Raw genomic sequence first — 12,067 nt, 5'->3', positions numbered from 1 at the left:
GCAATTCTGTTGAAACTCTCAAATGGTTTGTGTGTCATTTCCAGGAATCATCAGAAAGCACTAACACCACCATTGAGGACGAGGACACTCGAGGTACAGTCATCTTTTTTCTCCTCTGTGGCTTTCTGTGGTAGTCTTAGAGGAGGGAAGCTTGGAATACAGTTTTGCATTTTTATAATACGGACATTTTGTCCAAGAGTTTTGATACTATAGTACTGTATATTCTATCTTTTCCTTTGAGGAAACATTTGGCAAAATTCTACTCGTGTACTCTAGTAGGACTACTCAAAAGCTGTTGCTGCTTGTCATTCTGTGGCTGGGAAAGGGACAGTCAATCAAGTTATAAATACACCTTTCAGCAGCACAACAGAGTTATAAATAGCTTTGTTCTTTTACTTGGGTTTCAGTGTGACATTCCACAACACAAGCGCTACGTACGCACTAGGTTATGTAGATTAGTATTGTGCGTATTTCGTGTAACTTGGGCTGCGATTTTCTCAGAGACCGGATACCTACTGTACACGAGGGAGGTAGCTCGGTTCTTTTATTGATTGTCTGTGATATGCGTGTTAAATGAATGGACATGAGTCACAATGTTGGGTAAGAGTTTTTTGGGGGTTGTGACAGTATTGGTCTTACCTTTGCAATGAACGTCTTCCATTCTTAGTTAGATAACGCTATAGAAATAGCTAGGTAGGAGGTAGCTCTCCAATTTCTTTTCTCACCACTCAACTGCTGAGAAAACCATTCAAGTGTAAACTGTCAGTGATCACCCCTCAATTTGACCGTTTATGTGCAGTAACCCTGCAAATTCTCTCCCAGTCAATGTATGTTATAATAAACACATTTGATCTATTTTTGAATAGCGCTGGAAAAATGGCGCAGTGAATTCTGAAGGGAGGGGAGTAAGGTGGTGGTGGAAAAGGACTTGGCAAGATGTTGTGTGTGTTGTGTGATGTGTGTGTGTGTGTGTGTGTGTGTGGGAGGCAGTGCGTGGGGGTGAGAGAGAGAGAGAGAGAGAGATACCAGTGGTGGTGGTGGTGTTTGAAGGTGTTACGGCTCACGGAAGAGTAAATCAGAAGAGAAAAAAGAGAGAAAAGGAGTGTGGGGGAGGCATGGGACGAGGGTGAAACGAGGGCAAGGCTGAAGGAGGAAGAGGCGGGAGAGAAACAGCACTGACTTCAACTGTGTTCTACTGTGATGGGGAAGACAAAAGGGCCACCGCTGCGTAGTGTGAAGTCCCCCTCTGCCGAGGTGACGTGTGTGTGTGTGTGCGCGCGCGTGTGTGTGTGTGTGTGTGTGTGTGCGCACGTGTGTGTGTGTGTGGGTGTGTGTGTGTGCGCGCGTGTGTGTGTGTGTGTGTGTGTGTGCGCGCGCGTGTGTGTGTGTGGGTGTGTGTGTGTGTGTGTGGGTGTGTGTGTGTGTGTGCGCGTGTGTGTGTGTGGTTCTCGCTCATTGTGATTCAGTGTAATTGAGGGGGGAGAGCCGGTGGAGAGGAGTGCAGCAGGGAGGCTGTGGTCGCGGGAGAGCGCTGCCCTCGGCCGCTTGTGGAGGGCCTGACCTTGCTTCTCCAACTTCTCCATAAAAGCAGGCCTGGGTGGGAGGAGAGGAGAGGAGAGGAGAGCTCTCTTTCTGCTGGCGCTGTCAGCGCAGAGTGTGGGCAGCCAGCGGCCCCCGCACTCTCAATACGCCGCGCCGCACAATGCTGCTCTCTCTCTCTTTTTCTTTCCCTTTTTCTTTCTCTTTCTCTTTTGCTCTCTCTTTTGTGTGTCTCTCTTTCTTTCTCTGTCTCTCTATCTCTGTCCTCTGCCTCCCCCCCTGTTACACACACACACACACACACAGACACACCAACACATATGCACACACACACACAGACACACACACACACACTCACACACACAGACACACCAACACATATGCACACACACACACAGACACACACTCACACACACACACACACACACACACACACGCACACAGACACACCAACACATATGCACACACACACACAGACACACACACTCACACACACACACACACACACACACACACACACACACTCACACACACATTCACTCCCTTGTCTCCCACTTTCTCCTTTGCCGCCCATAGACACACAATGCTGAGTGAGTCAGTATGTGTGAAGGTATGACTCAAGTGCAGTTTAACTCCCCTGCACTTGATCAGGTGGCCCGGTAGCCATGCAGAGATAATGTTGCATTTGTGCGCAGTGAAATGTCATTTGCAGGAATCAAGCCTATCGATTCACAAGCTGAATAAATGTCTGTGGGGTGCCTTGGTGTGGTTAAAGCAATAAGTATCCCAGTGTGTGTGCTTTTGCACACAATATTTAGAGGCTAATGAATTTCACTGCAGTAGCATTTGTCATTGTCATAGTTTAGCTCTCATTAGAGGAGCATTGTGTGTGTGTGTGTGTGTGTGTGTGTGTGTGTGTGTGTGTGTGTGTGTGTGTGTGTTCTAGTGAGGAAACAGGAGATCATCAAGGTGACGGAGCAGCTCATCGAAGCCATCAGCAATGGGGACTTTGAGAGCTACACGTAAGTGGCAAAGTCTTGTTCTTTTTCCAGTAATAGATTCCTAGTACTTTTTACACTTCCCCATTGCAAATCTCAGGTGGATTAGAATGCCCCTATTTTGTTCCCCCTCACCAGCCAAGCCTAATGGATTTTACTTGCTTCTGCTCTTGACTGATGTGCAATTGAATTGAATCGCTTCTTCACCTGCCTCATTTTGGTAATTCTCCTCGAGTCAGCTTGGTGACACATTCCACTAATGGAGGAAAAGTCTGATGTAATGGTCCTTTAGATCTGCACAATTTACATTTCAATCGCAGATGGCAAGGAGAGATACCCAGGGGTGGGGTCGGGGGGGACTCTCAAGTGCTCTTTTGAAAACCTTTTAACATCTTGCATGCCTTTGTGTAAAGGCCCAAGAATATTCCGCTCGGTGGAGGAGGGAGTGGACCTAAGCATGATATAGGGCCCTCAGAGGACCGTAGGAATGGTGGAAATGCCTCTGAAATCCCTCCTGCTAATACCATTTACCCGCTCAGCAGAGAGGCTGTCATAGCCGTCAGTCATCTGGTAATACGCTGGGTGGTGATTTGTGACACTGCTTGTTGTGTTAAAATATCCCCGTTAGAATAGACTAGATAAAGAACAGACAACATGGAGGTTCTGTAGCCTAATCTATAACCAGAGCCTGTTTTAGATCCGGCTTAGGTGTTGGCTTGTCCACACAGTTGGACACAATCGCTGATTTCTCCTTTTGGTCAGAACCTCAGATAGCTTGCTCGTTAGCACACAGTGTGTTACCAGCTGCATCCCTTCTGCTGATTGGCGATGGGTTATGGTGAGGTCACAAGTCCCACATATTCCACCAGCCCCCAAAGTCTTTTTGTTGAGGAATGAGAGAACAGGGGATAGGCACATCCAGACAGTTAGTTTTAAAGTGCACTGATGGGAGCAGTCAGGGGTCCATTAACAAAAGGCTGTTGCTGCTATATTTCAGGGACCATGGGAGCATGCAAGAACCCTCTCTGGCTCATTTTGCCTGCAGAAAGGCGTCCTCTTAAAAAGGTTACATTCTGAACTCTTAGGACTTTCTCTCCTGTCAAAAAACCTCAAGTGTGAAAAGTTCAAGAGCTGATACTGCCAAGAGAGTTTTAAGGCGATAATGGTCACAGAGGGTTCTACTTCTAATTCCAACCCATTGAGATTTACTTTCTCCTGGCACAAGCAAATAACACAGTATAAGTTAGTGAAGTGTAGGAGTGTGAGAGGATTGATGTGCCTTCACATTTCTGCCTTCCAAAAAAGCCCACTGCTCGAGGGGTTCATCTTACATTTGGGTGTGCTTTGCTCTATAGGTTAAGTCTGAGGTGGTCCTGTCACAGACTTGGCTTCGTAGTGAAATCTGAGATGGAAATGTAATGTAGCCCTCCACCTCAGGGCCACTGGGTCTCTCTCTGTGTGTGTGTGTGTGTGTGTGTGTGTGTGTGTGCACGTGTGTGCACGTGTATGTGTGTGTGTGTGTGTATGTTTATGTGTGTGTGTGTGTGTGTGTGTGTGCATGTGCGTGCATGTGTGTGTACAGCATGTGTGTGTGTGCGTGTGTGTGTATATGTGTCAGGGTTCGTTGTTTAAGTGAGTGTTAATTCTTCTACAGTCATTGTGATACACTTTCGTTCCTCTGGAAAGAATCTCAGTATTTTTTTGTGGCCACCACCACCATCATGGCCATGGAAACTTCTGCTTAGTCACAAGCCCTAAAATATGACATGAGCTCCTGTTGCACACATCCCTCCATGTCAGCCTGTGGCTCTCTGCGTCAGTGAGTCCCTGCTCCAAAGATAACCCTCTGGCTCCTTTGCTGCCATCTTTTCTCTGTCTGTGCCGCGTTCACAACATCCCCTTGTTCACTGCATAGTGCACTGTAAAGTATAGTGAATAACCACTGTATAGTTATCCACATTGTAGTGTGCTATGTAGGACCACTATATAGTTATCCACATTGTAGTGTGCTATGTAGGACCACTATATAGTTATCCACAATGTAGTGTGCTATGTAGGACCACTATATAGTTATCCACAATGTAGTGTGCTATGTAGGGCAACTATATAGTTATCCACAATGTAGTGTGCTACTGTATGTAGGACCACTATATAGTTATCCACAATGTAGTGTGCTATGTAGGGCTTGAGTGTCTGTTCTGAACACGGCATGAGACTCTCACTCATACAGTCTCGTTTCTGATGGAGATGGAGATGATACTTCTAAAGCTGTGTGTCGCCTCACATTGCCGTTTGTGGAATGTCTTTGTAGCGTTATGCACTTTTATGCAAATGTTCCCATCATTAGTGAAATGCAAATTTGCCATCCTGTTTGCGTTGTACTTATACGGTAGGTTAGTATACTGAATGTTAATTCATAGTAAATGTGAAATCCTATGTATGTATGTAAATGCATCGTGTGCATTCTCTGCCGTGTCAAATTCATTCTTTCTCCTCTGTTGTCCTGCAGGAAGATGTGCGATCCCAGTGTTACCGCGTTCGAGCCAGAGGCTCTGGGAAACCTGGTGGAGGGCCTGGACTTCCATCGCTTCTACTTTGAGAACTGTAAGCCGGCCACCCAGCCCCCCCTCCAGCAGCCCTCCCCCCCCCCCCCCAGAGAGCGAAGACAATCACATTAGCGTCCCTGAACTGAAATATCATTATTATGCGCTGTGCTCATCTTGTCTTCATATTGTCAAACGAGATCAGACATCTGTCCCCGGCCTTTCTCATGCATCTCTGCCGTGGCCGATCTGATTGATAAGACAGAGTCCGATAACAAACAAAGTGGCTTGAAGAAGCGGAAGAGGCGGATGGCGACAGAGCTGGACTTACCGTAGGCCTCATTAGTGGGAGCTCTGATTCCAGTTATCCATGACCGCAGACATCTTCGGACTCATTTGCCCAGCTGCTCTCCGGCTCATTGGGTCATTTATTAGCAGCCATGTTTGAACTGTGCCTCTGTTCCTCTCTGTGATCTGGCAGTGAGGACAGGCATAATGGGGCCTACGGGGACCACTGGGGGTGGTGGGAACTCCCATCATAAGGCGGATATAATCTTATATAATATAATCTTATTGATCATGACTGATTATACAGTAGCAAGAATTTGCATCGAGGGGAGCCAGGCCTAATGTCAGGCATGAATAGATCTGTAAATAATTTGTGATAATGTTGAAAATGACCTAGAAATAGCATCAGAATGTGAAGAATTAACCATTTTGAACCATTTTGTGTTTCATAGCCCTGTTACATAGCCAAGAATGAAATAACCTGCGTCATTTTTCTCTCTCTTTGGTAGTGTGGTCTAAGAACAGCAAGCCTGTGCACACCACCATCCTCAACCCGCACATCCACCTGATCGGGGAGGAGGCCGCCTGCATCGCCTACATCCGCATCACCCAGTACATCGATACCAACGGCATGCCGCGCACTGCCCAGTCGGAGGAAACGCGCATCTGGCACCGCCGGGACGGCAAATGGCAGATCGTCCACTTCCACCGCTCAGGGGCACCCTCCGCCATCACCAAGTAAGCAAACGAGGTGAGAAGCGTCGACCATCTCAGCCCGCTGATGCCACTCCTGAGATGGCGACGTAGCGCCATCTAGTGGCAAGGAATTGGAAATGCAATATCGTGCATTATTGATATAGATATAAGTGAAATATTTTCTTTCTCTCTAATTGCAATTATATGTTCCTCACTAATGCTTTGTTTTCTTTCTCCACCCCATCACTCATCTCTTTCTCTCTCCCCCTCCCACTCTCTCTCTCTCTCTCTCTCTCTCCTCTCTCCCTCTCTCCCACTCTCTCTCTCTTTATCCAACTCTTTTTTTCGCTCTCTGCTGCTATCAGCCTCTCTGTGGGAGGGCCTGAATGAGCCATGACTCATGACGCTGCTGATTTGCTGGCTGTGTGTGTGGACCCCTGAAGAGAGGAGCCCACCTCACGAGAGACAAGCCTGCCCCTCCCCCAACCCTCCCTCCATTCCTCCATTCCTCCATCCGTCCACGCATTGCATCCCTCCTGTCTGGCACTCGTTTACACATGCTACCACTCCAGCTCAGTTCAGCTCGCACAGTGCACCCCCCGTCTGTCTGCGTCTAGCTGTCTCAGTGACAAGTATGTCTTTTTTTTTATTTTACTTTTGTTTTTCACGGTAGAGATTTCATGTGGTGAAATGTACTAGACAAGCTTTTTCTATCTGTACGACAAGCTTTTTGAACGGAACGGCTGAGTTGCCAGTTGGGGTCTTTCGGAGAGCTGAATTTAAAATGCTGTCTTCTGAATGCAGGAACATGGTGCAACATTTTGTTACTTAAAGCAAATAACTGCTCAGCATGGAAAAAAAAACTTTGATATTATCAGTAGTATTACTGCCAGTACAGCTTTCTTCACATTAAATATCTTATAAGTATCCAGTGAAATTAAACAAAAAATTTAAATGAATGTATTTTTTGAATTTTACTATAAAGTTGTTTTATACTATAGCAAATCCCTAATAAGCTAATACAGTATTTCTTAGAGGAATTTCCACTGACACAAAACCTGATATGACCTACATGTGGGCAATTCCACGCAAAACTAAATGCCATGGTATTTGTATGATGCGAATGATTATGTGAAAGTTTTTCATGTAAGTTCTACAACCAAGAAGAATGAATGCTCAAATTTCAAGTAATCATCATTCACATCATACCATACCATACCATGGCATTGTGTTGGCGTTATGGACGTGACCGTTTTGGTGGAATTGCCTGTGTACAACCACATTATTTATCCTTGGGTCACAGCCACTGTATTATCAGACGGTCAGAACAGCCTTACAAAAAAAAAGAAGATTTTATCTCAGAGTAATACAAGCCCTCTTGATGCACCTCAGCCCTCACTGTAACTTCATAGCTTTCTGAAAACAGTATATGGTGTAAATGTGGCTCTAAGTCATGGCACTTTGTTTTAGATCTTCCAGTTTACCCAGTTGGTGAGCCCTTGCTGAAAGGGGAAAAGAAAAGGTTGAAGCCTTGTGGAGGTTAAAGTGAACATGATACCAGATCCACATTTAAAGCTGCAGTTGGCAAGATCTTTTTGACCATATTCACTGAAACCGACACTATGCTCCGACAACATAAATCAGCCGGTTTTAGAAAAAAACCCGCACTTCTACCTCCACCTAGAGCCTGTTATTTGTTTTGCAAAAATCCACAGCTCCCGGTTCTTCTGGTCTAATCAGAGCAGGGCTGTGTGAGATCTGACTGTCAATCACAGTCTGGTGCAGTCTGGTGCGCACTGACGAGCACAAACTCGATAAGAGGGTGCTCGGTGGTAGTGGGGGAGGGCCATGAGAGTTGAAACATTCAAAATTTTGGCCAAGTCCCCTCAATTTGTCAGACTTGCCAACTGCAGCTTTAACTTCCTGAGCTCAACACTGCTCCCGGGGTTTCTGCAATAAAGGTGTGCTTTTGTTCAGAGGACGTTTCAGTCGATTTCAGTCATTTCAAATGTAGACTCTCTGGAAATGATGTTTGAAATTATATTGCCTATTGCCTACTTGTGTTGCCTCATTTTGGTATTTGTAGTTCCATATTTCTATATTCATACATATGTTGACCTTGTGTTTGTAGTACCACAGTATATTGCATGAATGTGAAACATTATGTTCACACCCTAGGTTCTCATTCTCTTGGTTGTGGACAATAGAAAATATAGACGTTGACCAAGATCTGAGAAATATAGTATTTATCTTTTTTTTTCTTTGAATGTATGAGAAAAGCGAGGAACCCACAGGGCATATTGTGTTTAGAATTAACTCTAGGTTGTACATTGAGTTGCAGTATTTAACTATTGTCCCTCACTAGAAACATGTTTTTATTTGAAATAAAACTTTGTGGATTTGAAATAACTTGGCACACATGTACTTGACACATCATGCAATGTTGAATCAGTAAATGTCTTAGCTGATCATTGTAAACAATTGCAATCAACAATGAAACATGAAGCAAATGACTACTAAAGAATCCAACGCCACTTTTGAAGACTTGAAGTAAAGATTGTATACTTGTTTTTTATCCTCATGGTGAAAATAGCTTCTGCCTCTGTATAATATTGGAGCTTCCAGCAAAAAAGTATCTGTTACATCATTTCTTTTTGTATGTCTTGCAGAGTTGGGCATAGTGGGTAGCCCCTCTAGACTCCTAGGTACCTCCTGTACTTTAAGAACATGGTATATAACACACATTTTGATATTTTACTCAAATAAGTACTGTAACCTTTTCTCCCCGTTGAGGCATGCAATTTTCATGTGCTGAAGTTGATCTTGTATTGTAGGCTAAAAATGTGTGTGTGGGTGTGTGCATGTGTGTCTGTTTGGGTGTGTGGTTTTCTTTCACTGAGTTGAAACTTCAGTCTTGTTTGAGCAAGGATTTGTAGATAAAAGCACTGCCTAATGTATTGTGTGGACATACTCTTTTATGGAGATTTTGTGATGAATTTTGTGATAAACTTATGGCCTGAAAGTAGGACTTTTCTGTATAATTTATTTAATTGATTTTTTAACTGAACATATAGCAAGAGTAGTTGATAATGATCTCAATGGGGCCAGTATCAATCAGCTACCAGCTTCAGAAGCTACCTTTAGTTTTAAGCCAGTGAATCAAATAAATACTGAACTCCAGCATTGTGGCTGAACTCCAACAAGCTATACACCTTAGACTGAGTTACTTGCTACAAGCGTTATCTGTTATCTGCTTTGCCCATGAAGACAACATGTGAACTGCTATAGTTACACATTAGGAACAGAACATGTACCAAAATGGCTTACCACAAGCTGAATGATGTCATTACAGCCCTTAATGCCTATGTGTGTGTGTGTGTTTAGGGTTGAGTTGAAAGAATAGGAGACACTATGACTTGTGAGAAAGTGACTTTTTTTATTTTTATTGAAAGGGCAATTTGTGTGTGTGTGTGTGTGTGTGAGTGCGCGCACGTGTTGAGTGCGTGCATATGTGCATTTCTGTGTGTGTGTTAGAGAGAGAGAGAGAGACTGTGTGTGTATTTGTGTGTAAGAGACTGTGCACTCCCTTGGTGTGGGGGGCATGTGCTCTTTGCTTACTGTCGATGGCACTTCACATTCTGTTCGGCGAAGCATGCTCTCTTTCCTTGCCAAATCGGATTCTGGGCATGACCCCGATGCTCCACATTTACTACGCTTTCACACACTTTCACGTGTGACTGACCATTGTAGAAAATCTAGCTGGCGTGGCTTCTGTTTGTGTTTGTCATAATTTAGGAATATACATATAATTAAAATATGTTTTTTTGCCTGCTATATGAGCTGTAAACTTTGATATCCTGTACAGAAAAAAAGTATTTCTGTCTATGTGAAGGATCTCTGAGATAACAAATAACTCCTGAATGTGTGACTCTCTCCTCAGGTTTTAGACGTGTTATTTGATACACTGCATGACAAAATGCTGCCTATGGCTCTCGGTATTAACCTAAAGAATCTGTATGGTTAATGTACTGGTGTCCTGCTGTGTAATGTTTGTGCTAGATGTAAGTACAGTAAATGATAGGACTAGTCTCTTCCTTCCTCTTTGATCAGTGAGTGTTCCTTAAATGTTGACTTCCTTCGGAATTAGACATCACTTCAGTGCTTCTAGAATTATTACTTTGGATTTGTTGACTTCTCAACTTTTCTCAGTTGAATTTGATTGACTTTTGTCATTGTGCCGCCCACCACAATTCAAAGTGGATCATCTTGTTTTCTCTGCATTTTCAGTCGTACTTCCTGTGTAGAGAGTTACACCAGTTCAGCTGGTGATATATGTCCCATGATTGGTAAAGAGCGCAAATCAGTTTAAATAAAAGGTGGTTAGAATACTGCTTGTAATTGTTATCTGTTCACACACACACACACACACACAAACAAACAAATAAACTAACTCCTCAGAGGTTTAACAGGTGCATTTGCATCAGTGCTGTGTTTTCTGGTTAGTGCATCATTGATCATAAGAAGTGAAGTAGAAGTGAAACTGTTTGTGGGTTTACTCTTCCTACTGCAGATGGGGAAATTGACCGAAACAAAGCTTCGTTCCCATACACTTTCAACCCCACCTCACCCTCCCCACGCCCACCCCCCAAAAAAAAGACAGAATGAGGCAGCCGTAATAAAAATGATCATGAAAAGAAGATTTACCTGAGAGGCAGTGCCTCATGCTTGCTTTCATTATTGTGAAGTGGCCCTGGGATACATACCTAGAGAGATGCAGTAGAGATGCACTCCTGTAAGGATGTGAAACAGCTGTGCCCACAATGAATCTGAAACAGCAAAAGTTGTAGAAGTTGTAGTAGTAGTCACACAAGCCAGTGAGGATGGCAAGTAATGATTTATTCTGTTAAAATGACTGTAGTTGGGAAAGAACATACATTTGAGTGAAGTGTACACATCCTGTTTTGGCTGTACACATGCATGCAATTGGAAACAACAAAGCAGTCCGCACATCTCACCTACTTAGTCTATGCAGATGTTACAACATTGGCAGACAAGAATAAACCATATTACCCATCTCTGGAAACCACACACCTTCCTTTGACAGAACTTACAGCATACTGTAAGAGTCAAAAACAGACCTCTACATTGTTCTAGCCAATCAACCATTCTGATAATAATGGTTATTACATGCTATTAAATTGTACTGTCTTCTTTCAGTTAAACACACTTTTGCTGTAAAAGCATCGTGAGTGCTTTGCTACTTTTCTGCCGGTTCTAGAGATGGGAACTGAAAGGCTCTTTACTCGGGTACCTGCACCAGAAGTGGAAAAACTATATGTGCTAAACAGAATGCATACAACCAAAGTGAGTGGGTGTCATAAAGATACACTAACACCATCAGCAGAGACGAAACGACCTCGTAACCTGCTGACCATTTATACCCGGCTACAAGAAAGAAAACGGAAAACCATTGCACTGTGCTTCTTTCGATCTCATGCACTTATAGTTATTGTTATGCACATGAGTGGTATAGGAAACGTGCTGTGTGTTCAGTCTGATCATGTCTGCTATGGCCAGCACCAGGAGACCACAATGTGGTATTTTGAAGAGTGAGCTCCTTCATGCCTGCATGCACCTCTCGTATAAACTAGATCAAATATATGTTTGTTCACATTTATATGTAAAGGTAAGCTTGTATTTTTTACTTTAATAATCACATTAACATTAGGTAATAGAAAGAGTCAGTGTTTTGTGTGGTTTGCTTATAAATATAAAGTTGTGAAACTGTAAATTTGTTTTGCTTTGATAAATCATCACCAATTTCACCCTGATGGTCATTATCATGGTCATCAGTGGTGTAGTCTACGTGATACGCAGGACTACGCAGTATACCCACTTAAAAAACATCACCATCTCAGTATACCCACTTAAAATAGGCAAGGATAGGTATTAACATTTGGGGTTGATCACAGCTAACTAGACTACACCACTGATGGTCATCCT

At 43.6% G+C, this 12,067-nt stretch overlaps 1 protein-coding gene across 4 annotated transcripts in view; it reads left to right on the top strand.

Annotated features, from left to right (window-relative positions):
- The window catches only part of camk2a (calcium/calmodulin-dependent protein kinase II alpha), a 38,813-nt gene extending 31,058 nt beyond the window's left edge, over positions 1 to 7,755 (top strand). For 2 of the 4 annotated variants that reach the window (XM_048268018.1, XM_048268031.1), the window contains 5 exons: positions 45 to 93; positions 2,486 to 2,561; positions 5,047 to 5,141; positions 5,878 to 6,106; positions 6,430 to 7,755. In XM_048268018.1, the coding sequence (XP_048123975.1) occupies positions 45 to 93; positions 2,486 to 2,561; positions 5,047 to 5,141; positions 5,878 to 6,106; positions 6,430 to 6,454 (474 nt within the window). In that variant the 3' untranslated portion in view covers positions 6,455 to 7,755. Of the gene's footprint in view, positions 1 to 44; positions 94 to 2,485; positions 2,562 to 5,046; positions 5,142 to 5,877; positions 6,120 to 6,429 lie in introns of all 4 variants that reach the window. The other 2 variants (XM_048268026.1, XM_048268041.1) reach the window with 1 other exon arrangement.
- Positions 7,756 to 12,067: the final 4,312 nt, after the last annotated feature.

The sequence above is a fragment of the Alosa alosa genome, chromosome 2, assembly GCF_017589495.1.
Source record: "Alosa alosa isolate M-15738 ecotype Scorff River chromosome 2, AALO_Geno_1.1, whole genome shotgun sequence".
Classification (NCBI taxonomy): Eukaryota; Metazoa; Chordata; class Actinopteri; order Clupeiformes; family Clupeidae; genus Alosa; species Alosa alosa.
Note: the sequence above shows the minus strand (reverse complement) of the source record. Positions and strands in the feature narration are given on the sequence as shown.